The 27,074-nt window shown below is 35.2% G+C and overlaps 1 protein-coding gene across 1 annotated transcript; it reads left to right on the top strand.

Annotated features, from left to right (window-relative positions):
• Positions 1-18,283, top strand: LOC141833324 (uncharacterized). The gene is made up of 12 exons (XM_074720735.1): positions 1-1,012; positions 1,702-1,831; positions 1,918-2,020; positions 6,089-6,212; positions 7,188-7,253; positions 7,491-7,527; positions 9,648-9,730; positions 9,852-9,899; positions 16,798-16,848; positions 16,942-17,010; positions 17,348-17,590; positions 17,775-18,283. Exons 1-12 carry the CDS (start codon positions 854-856, stop codon positions 17,952-17,954), a joined length of 1,293 nt encoding a protein of 430 aa, XP_074576836.1. The 5' UTR covers positions 1-853; the 3' UTR covers positions 17,955-18,283.
• Positions 18,284-27,074: the final 8,791 nt, after the last annotated feature.

Here is a 27,074-nt window from a genome sequence, read left to right on the forward strand (position 1 = left end):
ATTGGTTCGATCTTTCCAATTATTCACAAATGGTGGGGAAGCCGATCCTGTGCGGCGGATTCAGAAGATCTTTCCGATTAAGATAGTGGCGTGGTTGGAGCCGTCCCAAAGCTAAAACAAGGCCGGTGTTTTATCGATGCGCAGAGGCCACACCACAGTGCAGCGTCCAACTGCTTTGGAGCATCGAGTGGGAGGGGCGTTACGTGCGGGGAGTGAACGAGGCTGAGGCTATTCGATTCCCTCACTTGCCTTCCCTCCCTTTTGTTCGCTCGCCTCTTTCGAACCCTAGAAAATAAAGCTGAGGATCCTTTTTTCCGCTTCTGATCCCAACTTTGTGAATCTTCATGCTTCGGAGGACGCGCGTCTGCTCTATTCTGGGCCCATTTCCACCTTGAATTGACGTCTTGCGGTTGCCACAGCTTTTCAGGTTGTCTGAGGACGCCAGCATTGGACTGGTTCGCCAACGAGGAGGCTCCTTGCTGTGCCTTCTGTGCTGGATAAAATCTAGGTCGTTAGTCGGGCTAGAGAAGATTCGTGGCTTACGTTGGACTTGGCGTTTTTGCTCGATTAGGATTCGAAACTCTTGGAGTTGGGGTTGTGGAGTCTGCTTCGGTTTAAGCTTGTTCGTCAATCTTAGCTGTTGGTCAATTTTTTGGTTGCAACTACTGTTATGACTGGCGAGCCCTAGTGCTTGTGGAGGTAAAAATAATCTTGTTGGCTTCTGAGCGAGTTGGAATTGGCTATCTGCTGTTTGTCTGTATCGGTGAACATAGTCTTGGCCTGCAGAGTGAGCTTCCGTGGAGCGGCTGCAGTAAGCAGAGAACTTAATGATTGGAAGAGAGATGAAGTGGACATGAGTAGGCTGTCAATCCGGCCCCGTCCTCTTGACATTCATAAGAAGCTTCCCGTCATAAAATCTGCTAAGGAATTTGAGGATGATGAAGCACTCACAATCACCCCTTCCACTCGAAACTCACCATTGCATCGTGCTGTTAACGAGAATGACAGCGAGGTGATTTGTAGCTCTTTCTAGGTGAATTGAGTTTTTGCTTCATATTCTTCTAGTGTCATAGCTGTGATTCTTGTTTTTTTTTTTCACACAAATTGAATCTGTTGCTTCATGTCCTCCTGTATCACAGTGATTTATCATTGTTACTAATCTACTTATAATGAAGTGGATTGCACATTTAACAGAGAATATGTAAAAGATCAACCCAGTTAAGTATAATGACCTATTTATCTAAAGAGATGCTTTCAAGTTATTGAATTACACAAGTGAATTTTTGACAAGTAAGCTCATGTGCTTTCTATGGAAGAACAATTTTGGAGGATTCTCAGTGCTTCAGTTCTTGTGTTCATGTTGTTAAATTGTATTTTGATCTCTCTACAGTTTCAAAGCAACTTGAACTTTCCGTATGCGTGATTTTGAAAATTTATTTTTGTTCACCTTTCTACATTAGTTCACGTCACATGTATGTTCCAAAAGGCATATTCTAATACCATTGCATTTTTTTTATTGTTGAACCATATCTAAAGATATAAAGGGAAACTGCAGAAGCTAGTTTTGCTTCTCTTAGAAAAGTGTTTGTTCTTCTTGATAGATTGCAATTTTCTCTAGTGATTTTTGAGGTTACCATTACATAATAGTGAACTAAACTCATTTTTGAGGTAGTAAATGGATATCATGCATCTTTTTTGTAGACAATTCCAACTCCTGGCAAGAAGATTTCACAAGAAATTCCTACTCCACAATTCAACATTGTGGATACATATGAAATAGATTATTCTCGCACATTTGTGCAGACTAGCTCTTATATACGTGGAAGAGGAGGTTTGTCTCCATTATTTTAATCCAAGTTAACACAAATTAATATACTCTATGATAATGTTGACTAAATTTCTGTTTACCCTTTTCAGCTAGGGCTGAGATTTGTGAGTTTGTTGAGTACGACCTCGATAATGAGGATGAGGATTGGCTTGAAGAGATTAACCAGGAGAGGAAGAATCTTTCATCAGAAAAGTAATGATTGAACTCTAATTACTCCTTAACCAAGTTATTGTTGATATGCGAAACACTTCCTGCCGTGTGACCAATTTGAAGAGAGCATAAAATAGCATAATACACAAGATTAAAAAGCAGAAGACACAACAATATCAATGAAGTAGGATAATTTATGATAAAGGAAACAACTAAGTCGTCGTTCCACTTAGCATGGAGTCTAAAAGCACTAAAATAAAGCACATGTCTCATAATTGCCAAAGAGAAGTGAGGGAAATTTCACCAGTTGTGCGAAAACACCAAATCCAATGCTGGTGATATCTAGATGACCAAATGTAATAATGTGCCTACCAGTCTGAATTGACACCTACCACTTTCCTCAAGTGTTCAATAGGAAAATATGATTAATTACCCTAGGTAGTCCCCTTTTACTTATTTATATTATGATTCAATGTAAACATTACAAATAGGTCCCTAGTAGTAATGGCATTTGCATTTTGAGTCCTAAGCTTGCAACACTCTCTTTCAAGCACTCTCCCCCAAGCTAGTCCATGTATTGTGGAACTGTAAATATATACTCAATTCTAAGTTTTTAGGGATTTAGTTTTCAAATTTGTTAGTTGTCATTGGAGATGCTAAATATGGTGACAATTTGATTGGATTGCACTTTATCATTGATAAAGGTGGTAATTGATCTCTTTGTGTTTTGTTCTGTTTTTAATGGATTTGAGGCTGGATATAGAAACTTGTTTATCATAATAGAGCTACATTGGTTCTATAGGCTCCTAAAGTAACTAGGGGGTCAAGTGTTCAACACTAATAAATTCCCTTGTTGCTAGGATCATTACCTTATGCTCTGCCACTGTTAACAATCTGCATTACCTCCTAGGAGAAGGCAATAGCCTGTGGATTGCTCATGTATAAGAGAACCTATCTAATTTGCATTAGTGTACCCTTTAATTTGAATTGACTTTAATCTTAAAATAATAGATCTTTTTTTTAGTATTCTTGTGGTAAAATTCCTTTGCAATGATCACAATATAATATGACATCTCTAGAAACTAACTCATAATAATTGTAAATGTGATGTTACTTACAATTGTAAGGTAGTTTAGTTTCTCTATGTACTTCCTAAGATCAATTAGTGGCAGTGAAGTAGAACACTTTCTAGTATAGGATAAAAGAGTGAATGCAAAGTAGACAGAAAGAAATGAAAGGCTTACATTAGAGGCAAATCTGAGTCTGATAGAGGACTAAAGGGCTTCAGAGTCTGTAGAAAGTGTTGGAACATGCTTATATCTTAGTCTTAGACTATGTACATGGTAGTCAAGATTATGATAACTATGGGATCTTATGATCCAAATTGTTTTAAACGATTCAAATCTCAACTAGGATCTGAATTAGGATATGATCTAACAAACTAGGATTGAATTCTATGCTTGCTTATTGTTGTTTAATCTTATTTCCAACAATCTTGACTAGATATTATATATGTACGTTAAATTAGAATTTTTAAAGATTGACATCAAATTTTCAAGTCATATCATGAATTTTTTTAAAGCCATATAAGATTCCTTTTAACTCTTAAAGACGAAGTCACATTGACTAGATACATGATTTTTTATAAATGAAGACACTTTAAAAAAAGTTTCAAATTTTAGGATATAAGTAAATAGACATGATTAACTTTAGAATTTAAATACTAATATTTGATCAAATAGAAACTAAAATTAATATATACAAAATGTTATATGACCAACTTACCAACTTATAAATTATAATTACAATCGATAGTACAACCCATGGTAGTTATAACATAATATAACCTAACTTACTATAACATAATGTGATTAATAATATATGTTATAAGTTTATTACTAGTTAGATAACTTATTGTTTATAAATTATATGTACAAGTAATAAGTTTATAAGGAACAAGTTAAAGTTTCTAAGTTAGATATTATAATTTATCCCTATCCCTAATCCCTTTAACTTGCTTGTGCTCCTTTCTTCCCTCTTGATGCGAACCACTCCTACTTCCTACTACAAGGTCTTTAAGCTCCTGCCACCTATGAAGCAGCAATGGTAAGTTTGCTCCCTTTATTCTTTTTCTCCTCCTATCTCCCTCCCGGCAAGAGACCTTTGAGTGTAATGTTGTAAGTTCTTGTCACCTACAAAGCCAACAATGATAAGCTTCGTCCCTCCCTTCTTTTTTCTTCTCTTTTGATAGAAGAGTTTGGTTACTAGTACTCGATTTATATATCCATATTCATGTCTTGTCATATCGACATGGTATAGGAGGGTAACTAATGAGTCAGAGTATCAAACCTTACATATGGGTTTTGACCAAAGGGGTTAGCCATGATGTGAAAAGGGTATCTAAAACCTCTTTTTTTTATGTTCCTTGCAAAACTGCACTCTTTATTTGTTTGTGACCCTTTTCTAAAGGGTATAAGTGGACACCAAGTTCACCAAACAACCTACATACCTCAACACACCAAAAGAAACGTGAACACACCTACTTAAGGTACCATGTTCCACGATTATTTTTATTTTTATTTTGTTTCTGCATTACTTATGATCAAATCTGCCAACTCAATAAACTTTACGTTAATAAAAGTCCCATATTTGTTAATGATGAAAACTTGATCTACAATTGTCACTTCTCTCTTGCTAAACCACCACAGTTGGCCATTAACAATCCAATATGAAAGAACAATTAAAGGAAAGCTAAAGGGAAGCTCACCTTAATCCTTACCTCCTAAATTGCCTCTTGAAGATGATTCTTGTTTCTGAGGCAACACAACCTCGCTGTATTCTCTTTATAACCAAGCTTGTCACAACTATCAATCAACACTAATCTTACGGAGAACGGGAAGGTAGGATTTTCGATGTCCTTGACATGCACATGTTAAGAAGACTATTCATGTGTTATTTGCATGGGAGGATGAGGAGGTTTGCTGCACTGATCCGAGAAAGAGAAGGAAATCCTGGTGCCTCAAGCCTGCCTCTCCTGTTGCTTGCAACCTTGCGGAGGAGAAAAGATTACACAGCAAGGAGGATCTTAAGGCTCCTAGAGCAGATCAAGGTAGAGGGAGGAGGAACAGTTCATTGTCAAATTTCATCTTCTCCACGATCGCCTACATCACCAAAATTTCAAATCAAGGGGCATCACTACTGTCCTTTTTTCAAATCAGCAGCAACCTATCAAATCAGGAAGGAAAAATTAGATCACCAAAGAGTTTTCCAAATCAGGAGTGAGATGACCAAATTTTGTTCCAAATCAAGAGGAAAGTGGCAGTGGCAGGATTCCATCTAGGTGCTGGGAAGAACTCGCAAACAGGGCCTCATGCTCAAGCAGGGAGAAGAAGAGAGAGGGGAAAAAAACTAATCTAATCTCCTACTATAACTGAACTGAGTTTAATTTGAGTCTAATTTGGTCTGACTGAATTGCTTGGTCCACATAAATTCATCCAATTCAGCCCTTTTTCAAAGCCCATTCGAGCCCAAACACAAGAACCTAATTTCTGCACTATGAATTCAATTACGAACTCAAATTGTTAAAATTGTGTCAAATTAATGCTAAATTGTAACAATTTCAATTATACCTAGCTTTGTTTAATTGAAATCACATTGTAACAGTTATAAACCAATGGAAAAAGTTGTGTAGAGAAACAAGGATAAAATTTTTATGGGAAAATAATGAGTTATATCTTATGCTTGCGCAAAGATGTCTGCATTTCCCTTATCATGTTAATGCTTGCTCATGCACAGTACTCAGGCAAATCTGCATTCATCAGTTTCTTCAAACACGTATTTGACTTCACATGTCACCTTGTGGATTGCACATTGCTGTTCTGGCTACAGAATTCAAATTTATATGATAGTCTGTTTCCATTCTTTGGTAAACCTTTATTTTCATTTTGTCTCTTGTTTTTTGAAAGATTATGCTGCTTAAAATTTAAAATCTTTGCATTCTTTCTTCCTTACAGACAACTGTGATACACATCGCAAAACTGTTATCTATTATAGTTATTATTGTCTACTTTTGTATAGTTATTTTCTTGTGCACTTGTTAATTCCTTTTAGGGTTGAGACCCTTCTCTTCAAACTGGAGATTTTGGATCATAAAGCCAGAGAAAGAGCAGGGATTATAACATCCACGTTTAGTTCTCCTGTTCCTGTTTATTTACAGCTTGATGCTGCAGCTGAGGTCAATGACTGCTTATTTTTTGTTCACTTTGATTTGCAGATTTGGTTATTTAAATATTTCAGTATCCATTCACTCAGTTGCTTTGTTGATGACCTTGATGACATTTTAACTTAATGTTTTAGTGAGTTTTTTACTTGGAACTCCTAAAATGCTTCTATCATTTCCAATTACTGTGTAGGTTCACGTGTTCACTCTATATGCACACTGAACTAGAGGGTTTTTAATGCTATAACACTTGAATAGGGATGTCAATGAGATGGATATTTTATGGATATCCATGATTATCTGACCTGTTTTTGAGTACCCATGTTCATGATATGAGCCAAGCACAGGTGCAAAATAGATAGTTGTGACAGGTGAGGTATGTATATGGGTATTGGGATTTTAATGTGTACAGGATATGAAATTTTCACGTTTATCATCACTTCATAGAGGTCCATTTTGGAGTATGTGTGGACCTTGATGAATTATGACTAATGGTATACACCATCTTGGAACAAATGAGATTATGATATCTCTGTAAATCCCATATCAGAAGGTAAAAGTGGTAAACATTTAAGTCTACTAGAGGTTACATGGTTAAAAATTCTACATTTTCCAAGTTATTGGATTCGTAAGCTGATCAAAACACACGTCTGCATGAACTATCTACTTTGTTCTTTTGATATTATCAGCCATTTACCAATGCGGAACATAGAAAACCTTATTGCAATGAATATTAACACAAATTTGGTGTATCCCATGCTTAATCAATTTATGTTTAAAGAAAAGATATTTTCCAACTACAAAATTTTCTGGATTACCATATGGAAGTCAACTTTTTTTTTTGGGTATTTTCTGCTAGTCTCAATCTGTAATGTTTTTCTTTATCTCATCACTATAATGCACTGAATCTCTCATCTGAATAAAATGTCTATTATTTTCTTTTAAACATCATGAAAAGCTTGGTGGTCACTAATAGTGTGGTCATTGCAGGCTTTTAATTCTCTATCTGTGCAGCCTGCAGTTTTGCAATTACTATATAATTATTGGAAAGAAAAGGTATACTTCTCATTGCATCAACAACATACAATTTTTGTATATATATCTATTTAGATAGAAAAATGCTAATCAGCAATTTATTGTGTTTTCTGTTAACTCTTGTCTTATAGTCTTGACTCTCACACAATGTATGAATTCATTAACTGTGTTTCATGTGCATTTGGAATATCACTCCTTGTCTCTAATTCTGGAAACATAAACCTTAATTCTTATGATTTTCTACATTTATTTTAACAGCGAGAAAGGTGGCAAAAACCTATTCTACGCAGGTTGCAGGTTAGCACTTCCTGTTAAATTGGCAGAATATTTTTCTCTTTTGATGAATTTTGCATGCTGATGTCCAAAATAACACAATTTAGGTTAATCTCAAAAACAACATATGTCTAAGAATTAGGAGTTGGCGTTGTATTCAAAGAAATGCTTCTAATTGAAGTATAGAAAAACTTACTTTCATATTGGAGTGAACTCGTATACAATTTTTGATGGTTCACTTGTTCAAAGGTAGTAATATTTATTATTCCACAACAGCTAGCAGATGCTTTATGTTCCTGTTATGTATAATAGGACTGCATGGATCCAGTGACTTTCTACCTTTAGCGACATTGCTAGTCACAATAAAAGCAATCACCTCTCTTTGCTGTTTCAATACAGTTTTTTGTATTCGATACATTTTCTTGTTTATCTTTCTTAAATCATTTTTAAAAAAAATCAAATTACTCATGAAAATAAACGAGCACATGTAATACAGATAAGAGCTTCTTTTCTTTATTCTTTGTATAAAGAACAGGAGTTACACAACAAGTTGACATCCCACTTCTTCCAATGAAACACATCAGTACATCAAGGTCAGTTCCGTTTGAAACAACTACTAGGCACAATGATGAATGAAACACATCAGTACGTCACTGCTTGTATCACCTATAGGATTGTGCACCTCCTTATGTATTTAAATTTCCAGCTCTACCTGCATTGTCTTCCTATACTGGAATGTGACTTGTATCACCTAATTTTCTAGTAATGCGAATGCAAGAATGCTACCATGCTTATCTAATTTTGAGTTATTATAAGGATAATTACTGGTTTGTTACAATCTTCCTGATCAAACTACAATATATCTATGAAACTAAGTTAATTTTATTGATTCATGAAATAATTTTTTTCTTTCTTATTTTCTATAAAACTTTCTGTTTATTTTCTAGTAAATCATCTAAAATGTTATTGAGAAAAATAATTCTAGTTAAACAAGGAGGGAATGATTTGGACCAATCGGGGTCTCACTGTGGACTAAAGTGAAGAGGACTGAAGTGGAGAAAAGTGGAGCTGAGCAGCTGCATTTGTGAAGGGCAATTAGTTCCAGAGTCTCCTCTTTTGAAGCTATTGTTGTAGCTGTGGGGCCAGTATATTAGTTTCTTTGACATACGTAATCCTTGTTTTCAATCCCAGTGTATCATTAATTACCCACTTAGGAAATGTGTCATCATCCTATTGGTTGAGTAATTGTACCCACATCAATTCCAATGTGGATGTGTCGATGCAATTTTATTTATTATTCTTAGAGGTGTCCGCCGACCCCACTTAGTAGGATAAAATTTGATTGTTGTTGTTGATGTTGTTGTATTCTTAGAGGTGTTCAATGTGTCAAATTTCCCATGGCCTAGTCTAGCTTGGCCTTGTATGAAATTGTCGTGCTTGGCACGACTCATCTTTGGATGGGGTTTTCCATGCCTAGCATAACATCTTCAGGTAGTTGCACGATCAGTTTCAAATATTAATCCAATTTTAATCTTTTTAAAATAATGTTAAAATTTAGCTATTAATATTAAATATAGTTGATAAAACTTAATAATAATATTTTTAATATTTTAGATTTTTTATTAATTATTTCAAGAATTCTAAAAATATTAATTCAAAATTTAAATATTAAAAAAAATTGATACTGGCGGGCCTAGGCCACCTGCTGGGCATGGCCCGCTGCCATTGACACCTTTAATTATTCTTTTTGTGAACTTATTCATGAGGATAACTGCTTTCACGTTTTCTAGGGTAGTATGCTAATTAACGTTCTCATTGTTTTAGCTTATCTTGAACTCATTGCTTTCTCATTCTAGGGAACACTGCTAAGTTTGCTTTCTCAACATTCTAGATTATCTTGAACTTATTGCTTTTATATTCTAATGTTTTTGAGATTAGCCTACATTTTGTTTCCTGATTTTTCATTTCCTGTAGCAAATTTGTGGATAATAGCTTGGTCTCTTTGGTGATTGGCTTCCTTGGTCTGCTTTTTGATCTGACACAATTAAACTTGTCAAATCATTCTTTATATGCCATTGTTTCTTAGTATATCTAGAACCCTATGGATTTCACGTCCTAAACTGTACCTGTTGATGCTTGTGTAACCTCCTCCCCTAGTTAATGATACAAATCCGTACAATGTGTTCAGACCCAGGGAAAAGGCACATCGTCTTCATCCAAGAAGGGTAAGTCTGATTCCAAGGTGCATACTTTAGTGGATGTTTACTTTCAAACATATCAAGCGGATTGACACATCATTTAAGTTGGCTATTATTTTCTCGAACTAATGAATTCTTTCTTTCTCAGATGCAGAGGAGGGAAAATAATGTCCTATCCTTTGAAAAACTGTGCCAGGTAAATCTGTTAGTTCATATAAAGTGTACCTTTCAATCCTTTCTACAAGTCATGACTAGTGAGTGATATCTATCCAGTCTCGCATGCAATCCTAATGCTCCTAAATAGCCTTTTGATTTGAATACTCATTTCACCCAACCTTCACAAGTCACATTTTTGTTTTGTAAGCCATGCTCTTTGCAATCCATAATGCATATTTGAGGTTCTTTAAAAATCGCATGTGAGTGAAGCAACACTAGTAATCCCTCCTAGATATGAGTCAGGTTTTGTATATACTTCCGCAACATAAATTCATGGAAGACATTATGAACTCATTTACAGAATGTGGAAATGCAAGACAGCAGGCCACTATATAAACTGTCTCAAGAAACTCTTTCAGCAAATAAATCTAAGAGTCAACTTTTCTGAGATTGAATTTCCCTAATCTCTTGGTAGAGGCGGAAGACATCATATTCAACAGAGAACACTAATGCATGGTCTTTGATCTGTAAAATTCTTCTGGCAACTTTGGGCAACTAATAATCTCTATCTAAGCATATGCACTAACTCTGAGTAGTTTGAACTGATTGAGGACCTAACATTTCCATTTTGCCAATTTCTTCCCAAAGCATAAGAGATCAGCAAGCTAAATACATCTCAAATAGTGTCATCTGAATTGGTGAGTCATAAGTTATTATATACAAACTCCACTAAATACAGTGACTTCTTCCACCACCACCAAAATCCATAAGAATAGGTTCTCAAACGTCTGAGTAGTGCCTTCTACTTGACTGATTTCTATGGGTTGAAGGCAGTATTGAATCTAGGATGTGTACCAAAACCTATAGCCAACTATTCAAAAAAAATTGAAATGAAATGGATGAACAGTCTGAAATGCTAAAGGAAATATTGTAGGGTTTGATGACCTCTCAATAGAAAGTCTTTGCTAATTGATCGGTGGATCCATTTTGCTGATGAGAAAAGATGAGTCAGCTTGGCCTTGGTGATCGACCACAACTCAAGTTGAATTGTACCCTTTTTTTGGTCAGTAGTAAAGTGCATCATGATATGCTGACACATTAGGCATCACACTATAAATTTGCAATCTCTCTCATGTTATGCCTCAACATGATCCATTGAGATTGTTTGCATATACTGGTTAAGTGCACACTATTAAATGTGAACGAGATGAATTCCTTCATAAGTGCATCCTTAACAAGGTGAAACTCCTGAATGTCCAACTTGCCTTAGAACCTTAGAACATCATAAACATTATGAGAGATTCTAGTTTTGAACCTTGGCCTACCCTTTAGCAATTATCTAGAAGTAGTTATCCTCTATCTAGCATCCTCTCATTGAGACTAGGACATAAATAAAGTCAAAATGTTGAATAGAATTTGCTCAACCTCAACTAAATCTAGTTCGAAAACTAGCGAGCTAACTTAGTGGCTACTACTTTGATGGGTGCTACCATTTATCTTGATGTCCTATTCAATTAGTCTACAATGATATTTTCCAGAATGGTAGCTAATGGGCAATTGTAGTCCTCCAAGAGCTTAATTCTCTAGTTCCTTTTTTGGTTAGTAAACGTCAAGGTGAATTTGAGATATTGGCCCTAGATCTTTTATAGCAAGGACAATGATAGCAAACCCTAGATTATGTATAGAGTATTCTAGTCATTACTTCTTGAGTTGGCTAGAAGCATAGGCAGTTCACTCTCATGTTGCATCACTTCTACCTTCAATCCTTTGATTGGCATATCCACGCAAAGGATGAAAGCACTTGCTCTTGGGAACTTGATCTTGCATGCCACACGTAAATTATGATAATAATCATATATGTTTATTTTATATTTGTTGCCTCATCCCAAACCAATCCGCATGAGAAGCAGAGTTAGGATGAGGAAAAATAATTCCTCCCACAACCCATCCTGCCCTGCCCCACCATATTGGCATCCCTACTTCCATCATCCATCTATACTGGAATCAATCACTAGATTGCCATTAGCATTGGGTCTAATGTGGAATGATGACTAATTAAATGACATTATTCTTGTGACTAACCCAGACTAGTTACTTGCTTGAATCGACCAATTTACCAAGATCTAACTAGTTTGACCTTAATATGAACACATTATTATCAATTGAAACTTGGTTTGAGCTCAAAATCCACCTAACCTAGATTAACCCAAATCTAACACATTATACGTTATGCCCTCACGCTAGCCACAATACACTTTAAGGTCCCAAATTAGTAAAATTTTCATATTATACATAAGATTACAACAACAATAACAACCAAGTCATATTCCATTGATGGGATCGACTATATGTATATGGAATTACATAATAAGTCTAATTGTCATTTTGTAAAACTTTTCTTTTAGTCTTAGAGGTACTTTACTATCACAAAGAATACTTGACGCTCTCTTCTATTTCAACTATTTTGTTTGTATTCTATATATCACTCTCTCAATCCCTTCATCCTTTTGTAAAAATGATTCTAAATATTTAAAACTCTCAGTTATAAATAACTCGTCATTTTTTATCTTAACAATTGTCTCATTACATTTAATATTACTAAATTTAAATTTCATATATTCTGTTTTTGCTCTACTAAGCCTAAAACTTTTCCCTTCTAGCATTTCTTGCTATGATTCGAGTTCAACATTTACTTCTTCACGTGTCTTATCTATCAAAATAATATCATTTACAAACAAGTACCACGGTGCTGTATCTTGGATGTGCCCAGTGAGTTTGTCCATGATTAGTGTAAAAACATAGGAATTTAGAGTTGATCCTTGATGTAATCCTATTTTTATGGGAAGCGCTTCAATTAAAGTCTTCACTCTTATCATTACATTCTCATGCATATCTTTAATTAGTTCAATATATGCTATGCTAACATCTATCTTTTCTAGAATTCTCCATGTAATTTCTCTTGAGACTTTATTATAAGCTTTTTCTAGGTCAACGAATACCATGTGTAACTCTTGCTTCTATTCTTGATACTTGTCAATCAGTATAACTTTTGTTGTCGACTTTCCAAGCATAAATCTAAATTGATTTTTCATCACCGTGGTCTTCTTCTTTTGTCTTTTTTTTACTCTTTCCCAAAGTTTCATAGTCTATTTTATAGTTTGCATAATTGTATACGTCTCCTTTGTTCTTATATAAGGGAACTAGAATACATATCTGACATTTTTTTCGTTTTCAATATCAAATTGCATAACCTTGTAAGTCATTCAATATCTTATTTTCTTAGGCACTTCCATACCTCTCTCTGAATATCATCAGGTCCAAACTACTTTTCTGTTTTGCATCCCATTTAAAACTTGCTCTACTTTTGAAGTTTAAATTCTATGATAAAAATTTAAATTTCTATACTCATTTGATTTACTTAAATTACCTAAATAAAGTTGTTTACCTAAACCTTTATGAAAAAGTTGATGAAAATAACTTCTATCACCCTTTTATTTCCTCATCATTCAATAGTACCATATTGCATTCAATTTTAATATATATTATTTGGATAAGATCTCTTATCTTTCTCTCTCTCTCTCTCTAGCTATTTTGTAAATATTCTTTTCCCCTTCTTTTGTATTTAATTTTTGATATAAACATTCATAAGTTTCATTTTTTACTTCATTTATTGCTTTTTTGGCTTTTTTCTTGGCTACTGTATACTTTTTAAAGTCTTCTTCGCTCTTACAAGTGTATAATATAGGTTGTTCGTTTTCCCTTTACTTGTTCTAGTACTTTCTCATTCTACTACCAAGATTCTTTATTTGGTGGTGCATGACTCGTTGACTCATCGAGTATACTCTTTACTATTATTTTCAATTTTAATGTCATCTTACCCCATATCGTATTCGAGTTGTTGTGTATCTTACCCGTTCTCTTATCTTCTCCTTAAATATGCTTTGTTTTTCATCCTTTAACTCTCACTATTTAATTTTAGGAGTTGTGCACATTTGTCTTCTATTGATACTATACTTGAGGTCAATATATAACACTATTAACCTATGTTGGATAGTTAAGTTTTCTCTAGAGATAATCTTACAATCTTTACAAATCTTTCTATTCTTTTTCCTAATAATAAGAAAGTTAATTTACGATTTATTATTCTTACTTTTAAACATGATCAAGTCATAGTTTTCTTATCTTTTTTTGAAAAACGTATTTGTTAGTATAAGGTCATATGCTATTGCAAAATCTAATATACTTTTTTCTTATTCATTTCTTGTTTCAAACCCATAACTCCTATGCACCCTATCATACTCCTCATTTCACTCTAACATGTTCATTTAGATCTCCTCCTAGTAAAATCATTTCATTTGGCGGAATATTTTGTAATATCTCATCTAGGCCGTCTCAAAATTTAGATTTGATATTTTTATCTAATCATACTTAAGGTGCATATATACTAATTGTATTAATAGTTTCTTTTGTTACCATTATTTTGAGAGTTATAATCCTATTGTATTTCTAACTACTCTTATTACATTCTTTAGCGAACTATTTACAACAATAACACTCAATTTTTTATTTGACTCCTTTCTTCCTGTGTATTATAACTTAAAACTTGAATTCTTTATCAATTTTGTCTTCTCTGCTATCTATTTTGTCTCTTGTACACGCAAAATATTAATTCTTCTCCTAATCATCGTATCTACTACCTCCATGACTTTACCAGTGAACGTTCTTAGATTTCATGTTCTAAATCTTAGACAAATAATTTTCCTATAATATTTATTCGTAACCAACTTATAATGTGAGAATTCTTGCATATTTAACATTATACTCGAGTTCTCATGGAGATGTAGCAGTTCTTGCTGAGACGTTATAGTCAAACTCTGCAACGCGTTCCTTCCGGAAAATAATCTAGCATTTGCATAATAGTTTGATAAATTCATTCATTGAATATTTGCCTGAAAGTTTATATTGGCTAGCAATATAACATTAAATAAAAATATATGTATAGTGTGCCATGCTAGGAAATGTGAATAACAATTACCATTTTAGAATTCATACTTAATCTACCAGTGATATGAGATCCCTATATGAGATCACCATATTCATGAGTGAACTATGTTGTGTATAGCCAAGTTAAATTCAGCTAGGCCTTTCTTCAATTTACTAAGCATATTATTTGCTATATGTATACGTCCACAAGGGAGATAGCAGTAAAAGTTTGTTTACACCACAAAATTTTGCTAAAAAAAAGATAAATCTCAGTCAGTCTCATGGACTCAATCCCTGGGGGTGGCCGGCCCGGTCCCACAGAAGTTTCCCACCGACCACCAGGGTAAATCGGGAAGCGCATACGACGGCCAATCCAGATGCCCAACATCCTTTGATTGCGTTCCCCATTTGGAAGAAAATTCTTACAAATACGCCGTAGCTGGGGATCGAACCGCGGGTCCCTGGGTCACAACCCGGATGTCCTACCGTTGCACCATTGCCCCGGGGACCACAAAATTTTGCTAACTAGTATATGCAATGTAACTATTGAAACATGATAATTTGGGGCATGATACACCAAGACATGTTAATTGATATATGTATGTGTTGGTAACATTAATATAAACACATTGGAATAGCACCAAATTTAGTAGATAGATATGATGGAAAGCTACTATGACATGTTGGTCAAATCAATTTGTTAGGGATGAATTAGACATCTGTCAAACTTCATCAATTTCAATGGTTCGTTAGGTTGAGAAAAGACAGCAATTGAAAAGCTTTCCTTCATTATATTTTAATTTTTTTACCACGAATCATTGTACTTTTTGTTCTCAAGGATTATAGTGATCATACATTGGATCTTTTCATCCATGGTAACCAATTTTATCACCTGCACGATATCTTTGCAAAATTCAGAGTCTAGCAATTTGTGGCTTGTGCACTATTGATTAATAATAGTTATTAATGAGGCCCTTATATTCATAGTTATCAGAACTGGACCAAAAATTGTATCGGAAAATTTTGGTCACTGGTTGAACCAGTGGTTTAATTGGTCTAATTGCATTGAAAAAGTTTTAGGTGGCTGGTTCACTAGACCAACGAGTGGCTTAATTGGTTTCGTTGCATATCAAACGAGAAATTGACTGTCAACCTAACTAATATAAAAATATCTTATTTCTAGAAAAAAAAATATTGACAGAAAAACTGAAAATGTAACTATATCTATATAAAAAGATCATGACTAACAATTAGATATAAGCATTCAAGAACTTATACTGGTGAAGACAACTTGAGAGAGGAGTCACTAGTACGACCCACACTAAGCATAAACAATGACTGCAAGGGTGGTTGAGGAAATAACAGAGAAAGTTGTGTGGGTTTAAAATTTAGGGTTTTGGAGCTACTACAAAATTGGGCTGTGTTTGATCAAACTAGTCGACTGAACTAGTTTTTAATCGGTTTGATTGCTTGTCTAATCCGATTAACCAAGCAGGCTGAATATGGACCTGAGCCCAGTTTTTTTAGTCAAACCGGCTGATCTTGTTTGTCTGGGTTTAATAACACTGCTTTTAATGATTGAACCCCATTTCAAATCTTCAACAGTGACAGCATAAAAGGATTTAAATCTAGTAGTAGTTGTAAGCTATGTTATTCAGATTCAAATATGAGTGTGGACCCAAGTGTTTTCAACATGGGAATTTTTTAAATTTTTATGTGATCAATGGGAACGTAAGGTGTTTCTTGGAGTGTTGGTCTCTGGGTGAGTGTGTTGAACATGGGTTTGGAGGGGACAAATGGAGTCACCTATATAGGTTATAGGTGAAAAATCACTGTCCAATACTATGTAGCTAACTTATCTGTTGCAGTGCTGTTGATTATTTACTATTAAGGCAAGAAGAGGTGGTTCAGTCTATTTTTTTTATGCTATTGCCCTTTCAAATTTATTTCTTCAGGTTAGACGTAGCTTGAACCACGCCAAGAGAGTAGTGGGAGCTCTGATTCAGGTATCTGTTTGCAAGTTCAGTGTCTTTGTCGATTCATTAATTTGTTTTTAGTTACATAGAAAATTGTGATTTTGAGCATACATGTACATGCAGAGGGAAGAGAAGAAGCACGATCTCATTGAGTGCGAAATCAACCTTCAACGTCTCCAGCTGAAGTACAAGGTACATGCGTTTGTGCTGCCTGATTTCTTGGTATTGTACCCTTAATTGGTTGGTTGCACAACTTATTCCAATGCTTTTTGGATGGCAAACTCATGACTGTAGAATGAAGTTAGCCTGAAATCTTTGTATGAGAAACTTGAGAGACATTAATCCTAGCATTACAGTTGAAATGATACAGTAGGCCAGCAACGATTGAAATTGAGCAATTGCAATGGGAATCATCAAAAGGAAAAAAAATAAAAGAGAATTTGTGATTTATCACTATATTAGCTACTTTTACTTCTTTATTTCCATGTTCTATAAAATTGAATGTCCAATAACATGCGGCTATTTTTAGCATGAGGCACAGCTTATTGAAGAACGAATAGTGTTGTCAGTCTTGCAACAAGGTTCATGCAAGTTTTTATCAAGTGAAGATGATTATAGCTATTCAGATGATACAGCCAGTGACAACCCACATGCTGGTCTTGCCTATTTTCATTGTAAAAAAATGGACTCGAAGCATTTAATGGTCCCCAGTGCCCAAATAAAGCCGGAGTTTAAGATAAGACATGTATCAAACAGATGGCTGCAGATGCGGGTATCCTTTCTTTTGCCATTTATTTTGATTAACTTGTGGGCTTACACAAATATGTTGTCTTAGTCTCATTCTTAATTAAATTATGATGGTCTAACTCAAAGTCCTTGTAGTCCCTTGAGAATCTCAGATTTGGTGGTGGAAAAGTCAAAAACTTAAAACTCAAAAATGATTTATGCTGATGCAGGATCATGATGAACCTATGTTGTTGTTCACTAGACCTGTGGATCCAACCAGGCTTGCAGCTGTAGGCATAAAGCTTCCGCCTTGTCCTTCAGAGGATGGCTTGATTGCACCAGCTTTTCGCTTCCACAGCAGGGTTGGACGAGGACGGATTATTTTTGACCGTTGCAATCCCATTTTATGAACTCCTCCTTTCTAAGAGCTACAGTTGATGACTATAACTTCTCGTGTACCATATCCGAAGGTCTGAGCCATGACATGGTTAAGCTAGTGTCGTTTCACTTTGGTTGCATGATGTATTGTGAAGATCAATGGGTTTTGATCAATTAATGAAGATGAGTCCGTAGAAGGGTCTAGATCATGTTATCTCGAACTTGTTGATTAGAATGGTCATTTGAGTCAGCAAGTATAGAAGGTTCTTCATTTCAGTAATAAAAGTGGAATCTGTCACTCAAACAGTTTCATATGGTGGTCTCATGACTGTTTGTGAACAGAAACTTCTTCATGAATTGAGGTAGTGTTGTACACCTTAAGTTCATTGATCAATTTTCGTTGGGTGTTAGTGATACTCTCTTGTTGCTTATGTACGATTGTTTTAGGCACAAGTGAGCTTGTTAGGAAAGTATACGTCTAAATATTTGCTCATTCAGTGAGTCTAAATATTCAAGTTGGCTGTTAGTAGACTTGACCACGAGTCAGTCGGTTTGGACTTGACTTGAATTTGTAATTGGGTTAATGGGTAACCACGGTTATGGTTCAACTCATTTTTAACCAATTTGATTTTTCTTTTTTGTTTATGACAATCATTTAAAGTATTTTTTGATTTTATTTTTTTATTATTTGATATTTTTTATAATGATTATGATTAATTGATCATTTTTTTAATTCTATAAATAAATTATTCATTTTATTATTCTTTTATATTTTTGTTTTTAAAATTTGAAATTTGCTTTCAATTTCAATTCTAACAAAGGAAGTTTATTTCAGTCTTGAAAGAATAAAGAAATAATTTGAAAGAACAAAAGAAATAATCATTTAGAATGTGAATTTTGATAATATTTAATTTATTAATGATGAATTAGAGTAATATTTGATAGTCAAGATGTATGAAAATATTGAAATTTTTAAGATTTTAAATGTTTTATTTTTAAATTCATCTTTTTATTAGATATTTTATAAAATTTATTTTTTTATTTAAAAAAATATGTATAAAATATAAATATTGTAAAATCTTATAAATTTCAAATGGACGTTGGTTATGAGTCATTAAAGTGATAGATTTAAATGAATTACTTAATTAAATTTAGAATCAAATGTTTTTAAATATAATTATTTAAATTAGATAAAATCATTAGATCAATTTATTTTTGTAAAATATTTTTTTAATTTTAAATTCAAATGTATTTTTTTATTAATAATCACTTAATTTGTATTAATTCATTTGTTAAATATATTCCTTGTATTTTAGTCAGATGGACATTTCATTTTAAGTAAAGTCAAATGAGTGTTTCATTTGACTTGAACTATTCCAGATGTCATTACAATTCTTGATCATTCTGCCATGTAGAAACTAACAATTAGTTTTTATAAGCTTCTACAATTATACAAACTAGTTACTAGCTTCTACATGTTGTAGAAGTTAATTGTAAATTTCTGCAATAGTAATTTTATATCATTTTAATTTTGTTAGTTAAAATAATATTTCAACGAGTAAAATAAATAATGGAGACTCCATAATACTCACTACATTTTAGATAAACATTATATGATCATAATTGACTATATAGAAACTATCGTAGAAGCTAGCAATTAGCTTTTATACATTGTAAAAGCTACGATGTCGGACGAGATAGCGATTACTCTGCGGACAATATTAAATCCGTTGATTCGACTGAGAACGCTGGAAATAATCTTCTAAAACTTGTTTCGAAAGAATACCAGAAGATAGGAAAATAAAGGGCACTGTCAAAAATATTATTAAATCAAAAACTTCTTCTCCCTAAACATCATCAACTCATAAGATGTTTATAAAGAACCAAAATCCTAACTTGTAAAATAAAGAAAAAAATCTTAATAGAAAGAAAATTTTCTTAACGGATTCGAAATTTTAAAAATCCTAAACGAATTTAAAAATCTTTAAAATAAAAAATAGAAAATTTCAAACTAATAGAAATTTTTAAAACTATTCTAAATATCAAAAACTCTAAAAAATAATAAATCTAAAAAGATAAAATCTAAACTAATTTTTAGAAAAGAAAACTAATCCTAAAAATTTAAAACAAATAAAAGGAAAGGTCAAAATACCAAATCTAGAGTTTTGACGATCCAATTCTAGTGAACTACAGTGCTGCAATTCAACCATGCCAACCACGTCAGAAGGCCACAGATTAGTCATCTTCCTTATCGATAGTTCTAATAGTCCTTCTTCAAGGCCTAAAAGGGAGGTTGGTAGTCTTGAGTTCTTCTCGTCACAGTTCGGAGGAGAATATAATTATATCGGAGGATATAAACTAATCGTGCTACTAGATGCTCCTGCATCAAGCTAGCAACTAGCTTCTACATGACTTAATGATCAGATAATATAAGATTATTTCAGATGGTTCAAGTGAAATGAGGTGCCCATTTGACTTTAATTAGAAATGAGATGTTAATATAACTTTTAATTGAAAAGTGGGATTCCATCTTGATTATTATCCAAAAAGATTTAATTGAAAATTTTAATATATTAAATAACAAAGTATCATATTTTGACATTTGAAGTCACCATGATTCATATATGGTTGTGACTTATTGAATTAATAACGTTTGGATGATTAAAAAGGTTTATTAATAATTAAGTCTTTTATTAAGCATACACTATTCACAATATATTTCAATTATTTTGTTTAATTTTAAAAAATATGGATTAACTTTTATATTTTTTTAATATTATTTGATAATACTAGTTCTAATACTAGATATATTGATGAACTATGTGTTAGTGAGAGCCCTAGAGCCAATCATATGATGATTGTTGTATGGACTCATTGTATCATATTTCTATTTATAAAGACATTTTTATTTTGGTTATTATACTTACTTGTATTAGTGCCAAATAACTAAGTATAGTAGCGTCCTTGAGTAGAGCGTTCATATCCAATCGATTGGTTGAATCGATAGTGAGATGATATAGAGAACACTACTCTAAATGATTAGTATTAATATTCAGGGACAATGTTAATGTGACGAGACTAGCATGTAGGTCAACATGATGACTTGATCTCACAAGTCATGGATATGAGATATCAAGTTGACACATATGGGTATGCATTGGAGAATGTATACTGAATGACCCGCCATGAGAAAGTATCATGGATCGTTATATGAGTGTCATATACTTTCTCATGTGGCTATTAGTATGACTATTAGTCCTTGGACCTGAAGTCACCATGGTTCCCTACATGAGGAGTTACTTACTTTGGCTTCGTCAAACGTCATCCTAATTGGGTGGACTATAAAGGCGATTACTGGGTATGTAACAAATTATGCGGAGGGATGTGAGTGATGTAGATGGGATCTATCCCTCCTATATGACGGGAGTGATATCATTGTTCTTGATAGAGTGAGATCACTAAAGTGCATGACCATGCCCAAATGAGTCAACATGTGATGTTGAGCTCGTTTGATTGTAGTGAGTCTACTTGGAGTTCAAGACATAGATTGATTAGAGGATGACACGGTCTATGCCTCAGTTTGATCAATCATGATATCAAGGATAGAAGGACATTGTCACATATTGTGAAGAGTCACAATTAGTAGTCACAATGGTGATGTTGGATCTCAACATTCTTGTAACTTGAGTAGTAATGATGTGTTGCTAGATACCGCTCACTACTTATGTTTCTAAATCGGTTTAGAAGCATTGTCAACGTTATAAGAACCTATAGGGTCACACACAAAGGGCAATTAGGTGGAGATTAGGTTCATATGATGAACCAAGAAGATTAGATTCATGTGATGAATCAAATTGGGTTAAGTGTAATCCAAACTAGACTAGTGGAGTTGATTTGATCAATCTTGGAGATTAGAAGTCAAGTTTGACTTAACTTGAGAAGGAGGACTTTATAGTCAAGTTTGACTTGACTTGGGGGTCAAGTTTGACTTGACTTTGTGCCACATCATCATTAAGTTTGACTTGACTTTATGCCATGCCATCATTCATGTTGACTTGACTCATGCCACCTCATGGTCAATGCTTGACTTGACCATTTGACTTTGAGTTGAGGTGGCATAAGTGGTGGCCAATGATGATGCTCCACATCATCAAAGGTTGCCACCTCATGGGAGTTATATATGAGATTGTAACTCATGGCATTTTAATGACATTTAATGGGTTAAATGTGCCATGAAGTGGCCGGCCACAAGAGGGGGTGAATGAGTTGATTTTCATTCATTCTTGCATTCTCTTCTCCTTCTTCTTCATTAGAGTTTTTCTCCTTCTCCTTCTCCTCTAGTGCTGGCCGAAACTCCCTAAGGTACTAGCACATCTTGTGGTTTCATTTTTCCACCCATCTTGCCTGTGTGGATACCAATAGAGGAGCGGCGCTTGACGTTCTCGAGATCCGGCACCGTTTGGACGAGCGGGATAAGCGAAGGGATACGCATCAAGGGTAATGCTCTAATCTTGTAGATCTAGAGTAGATCTAGGGTAGAAAACATGTATGTGAATTTTTATGTATTTCGCACGGATCCGGTGGCATGGGTTTCGGGGTTTCCGCAACGCAAAAAGTGGTTTTTGCGGCCCGAAAAACTCAACACTATGTGCAGTGGTAAACACGCATTGGGTTGTCCATGCACCCAGGGTTCAAAACACATGGAGCTTAAAAAATTTGCCTCTCATGTTTGAACCACTAGGACCGTTGAGCCATTGTGTGGATTGCCACTTGCAATTTCAAATTTATCTTAGTGGTTGGTGGAAAACTTTCGTAGTGCTAAGCCAGTCACCTTCAAGACACTACAAAAAAATACTGTTTTAGCAACGAAATTTTGCAACGAAAAAAATTTGTTGCAAATTTGTAACTAATTTTGCAATGAAAGAAATATTCGTTGCAAATTTGTGTCGAAATTAGCAACGAAAAATAATTCGTTGCCAAAATAGCAACGAAATATTTTCGTCGTAAAATTCATTGTAAAAATTATTTTCGTTGCAAAATTCGTCGTAATATTTTCAACAAATAAAAAGTTCGTTGTAGATTGGCGACAAAGAAATTTTTCGTCGCTAAATATAATAAATTAGCGACGAATCACAAATTCATCGCCAATCCGCGACGAATATTTTTCGTCGCTGATTGGCGACGAACAAATTCGTCGCCGATTGGCGACGAAATATGTTTCGTTACCAATCAGCGACGAAAATTAATCGTCGTTGATTGGCGACGAATTTGTTAGTCGCCAATCAGCGACGAAAAGCAATTCGTCGCCAATCGGCGACGAATTTGTGATTCGTCGCTGATTGGCGACGATTTTAGTGACGAAATTAAGTTCGTCACAAAATTTGACTATTTTTCCCCATTATAAACCTCAATATATATCTTAATTTATAACTGATATTAAATGGAATAACACATACACACATGGACAACCTTTTTCTTTTACAATGTCGTACCAGATTTTATTAATTATTTTTTCTGAAGAGGTTGGGGTCAGTCGAGTGCTATAATCCAACGAATGACGTATTGACACATCTTAGCCTATTTTGCTATATAAGAAAGGAAATCTAACTGGTTATATACTGAACGATATATACGCTATTAGTAGAGGAGATGATAGCCAAGATTCGTTAAAAAATAATGGAAAATACATTTTAAACATGATTAGGTAGCTTAGTCGACATTTGGCGACGAATACATATTCGTCGCCAAATTCGTCGCTATTTGGCGATGAAATATTTCATCGCCAATTTGCGACGAACTTCATTTTCGTTGCTAATTGGCGACGAAATTGATTTTCGTTGCCAAATTCATCGCCAAAATGTCGACAATTTTTAATAAATATCCTGTTGATCGCCAAAATGCATTTCTTTATATTTTTTCGTTGCCTTTCATGTTGTAGGCAGTTCGTTGAAATGAGAATTATATTCATACATGGTTTTAATATTTATTTTGGCCGATATATATAGGAAAAGAATGATTGCATACTAATCTTGGATTCAGATCTCCAAAAGCTTCAATCCTATTTATAGATTATGTTTGTTAATTGTGAAGCTATTTTTGGATATGAATCGATTTCAGGAGATTTCACGGATGTTTGGATTAAATGATGACCATAACTCAGAAACTGTTTTGAAGACTTATCATGTTATAAGGATAGATGGAGAAATGTATAGTCAAGTTTGCGACAAATTTAGCAACGAAAAAGTCATTCGTTGCTGAATTTGCGACAAATTTAGCAACGAAAAACTGTTTCGTTGCTGAATTTGCGACGAAATTTAGTTCGTTGCAGATTAGCAACAACTTGAATATCACAGGAGAGCTATCTAGCTAGTCTTGGTTGCACCCAACTTAGTGCAACAATTGCTTTCACTCTTATACTACTATCACACAGTGTCAAGTGAGTGTCAACAACAACAACAATAATCAACCACACCTACTTCTATCATGTATATGTCATGATGCTCAATTCAACAAATGATACCTACTTCTACTCAGGCATAATCAACAACAATTAGAGCAAGTCATCACTCACAGATCAACAATAAAATGAGACCATATGGATGCAACCAAAAGATCATATCAAGATCAATCAATAAGATATCAAACAACAAGTGTAATGATAAGAACAAGTCAAGATGTCAACTGAGTTATAATAAATTATGCATAAATATGCACTACAACTATGCACTGTACTGATCAAGTACAGGAGTACCCACTTGGTATGAGGAATATCGATACAAGAACCCCTCAAAAATAAAATTCTCATACGTAGCAGGATCCACCAATCAAGGTCCTGCAAATTATAATATACAACACCACTAAATACAATTATATTTTAAATTCTATAACAAGTCAAACCCCTAACCGAATCTAAGGTTAACCTCAATCGGATCTAACCTAACACAACCAGTTAGATCCATGCCAAATCTTACAACAAAGTAAACCCTACTTAACCATTAACCTCAAGCGGATCTAACCCAGATCCATCAACATATCCAACAAACTTGATCAACCGAATCTAACTAAATCAGATCTATCAACAGATCCAACAAACTTAATCAACTAGATCCAACCGAATCAGATCTGTCAACAGATCCAACAAACTTGATCAACCGGATCTAACCAAATCAGATCTGTCAACAGATCCAACAAACTTGATCAACCGGATCCAATCGAATCAGATCCGTTAACTGATCCAACAAACTTGATCAATCGGATCCAACCATCCAATTAACTCAAGTTAACCTTACAAGTTAACCTTAACCCAATCAACTTAAGACAACGAACCTCCACAGATTAGCAATGACAATAGATCAATTTAACAGAATCATAAATCACAACCCTAATAAAATCAACTTCACAACAGATCAAACTTCACCACGGGTCAGCCCCACTCTCCACTAAATTTCCAAATAGCAGCAACAAGACCGGATCGACATACAACAAGACTGGATCAACAAATAAAACCCTAGTTTAAGCAGTTAGATGGTATCTATAGAAGCACGATGGCCTAGCCAAGGCTTTAACGGGCCCATCCAGTTAGAGTAACAAGTTGAATAGCAATAGAAAGGTCACTGCTCGATAAAACCTTGATCCCAATTCTTGGCATCCAACCGAACAGAACCTAGCCTATTCAACTGACACCAACAGATCCAACCAACCCAATCATCATGAACAGAACAGAACCAATCAAAAACCTCAACATCCCAAGAACTAAGAACCCAACGGTATCAGCAAATCTGAACAGTAAGACAAAACCAATTTAATCACAATCAAACCCAACAAAATCTCACCTCAGTCCGTTTGCTCACCGGCGAAGGAGGCGGCGGGCGAACCATGAAGAAGGAAATCGCTGTTGCGGAGTTGGTCTTCTCCAAGTGAGCGGGCGGAGAACCAACTGGCGACGGCGGTGAGCAGAGAAGAGAAGAAGAATCAGAATCGCTTCCGTCCTAGCTAGGGTTTTCTCTGCCTTTATAAGCTCCCTTTGCGATATCATCGTCGGCAAACGTGGGATCTCGCAATGAGATCATGATCCCTGTTCAGCAGACGCGGCTGCGAGCTGAAACGAGTTCGCGTGCGATCTCGTGCGAGCGTGAGGCATGAACCGGAGGAAGAAAATCAATTTGGGGCTGAAATCGGCCTTAGGAAATGAACCAAACCCAGACCGGCATAACTGTAGTGAACCAATAACTGTAGCGAACCGGGTTCAAACTTGGTTCGCTTGGTTCAATAACCAAACGACCGTTGATTTAACCCAAATCAATTTTTACTCGTTTCATCTTCATAAGACGAAACTTCTCATTGCATCCGTTTTGACAAAATCTCTTCCATCATGAACCAAACCAAGTTAGTTCAACGAAACCTTTCTGACATTGATGGAACAATCTTCGATCGCTTCACAAGCTCTCAGAAATTGGTGGGTGGCCGTCTGACAACCAAGGATGACAGAAGTTGTTTGTTAACGGCTAGATAGCGACATGGTTTTCTTCTCCGACGGTTGAACGTAGTGAACGCTTCACCGACATTTAATGGCAAACGGTGAACCTAAGAGAAGTAGCCGAACTAGAGAAGAAGAACAGGGGCAATATCTCCATTGATTTCATAATCAACTCCAGCAGCATCATAATCTGACTCCGACGCGTGCTATCTACATGAAGACCATCCTGCCGACATCCAATGCCGACTGATGCTTCCTTCTCCCGACTGGCGACAATGGGAACTCGCAATAGGATCTCGACTACAAACGTCGAGCTCGGGATAACAAGCACGCTGGAGAAGATCGGGAGAGGGAGGGCACAGCGGTTGGCAACAACCTTTGTGATTTGGTCGGCGTCCAAATCTGGCTCAACCGGCAGTAATCTGGCGGTAGCAAGTAGAGATCCAACTCTACTCTTCTCCCACGCGGGCGGCAGGGGCAGAGGATGACAACGGCGGCTCTAGCGTTGCTCTTCTCCACACGACCTAGTTTGGATTTCCTCCTTCTCCCACGCGGCCGGGTAAACATGGCGACGACTCCAGCTTCTCTCGCAGATGAAGAAGAACAATGGCGCGAGAGAGATGAGAGAGCGGTGAGCTTAGGGTTCTGATTGTTGGTGCAGGGAGCACCAGCCGAT

The sequence above is a fragment of the Curcuma longa genome, chromosome 8 (genome assembly GCF_044706935.1).
Source record: "Curcuma longa cultivar G26 ecotype Majalengka, Jawa Barat chromosome 8, ITB_CL_G26_1.1, whole genome shotgun sequence".
In the NCBI taxonomy this organism is placed as follows: Eukaryota; Viridiplantae; Streptophyta; class Magnoliopsida; order Zingiberales; family Zingiberaceae; genus Curcuma; species Curcuma longa.

What these genes read in the sequence shown, in the direction of transcription:
- LOC141833324 (XM_074720735.1), top strand. Translation starts at nt 854, where the DNA reads ATGAGTAGGCTGTCAATCCGGCCCCGTCCTCTTGACATTCATAAGAAG. An exon ending in AAGAATCTTTCATCAGAAAA is followed by an intron (nt 2,021 to 6,088) that starts GTAATGATTGAA and finishes AATTCCTTTTAG; the next exon opens with GGTTGAGACCCTTCTCTTCA. An exon ending in ATCGTCTTCATCCAAGAAGG is followed by an intron (nt 9,731 to 9,851) that starts GTAAGTCTGATT and finishes TTTCTTTCTCAG; the next exon opens with ATGCAGAGGAGGGAAAATAA.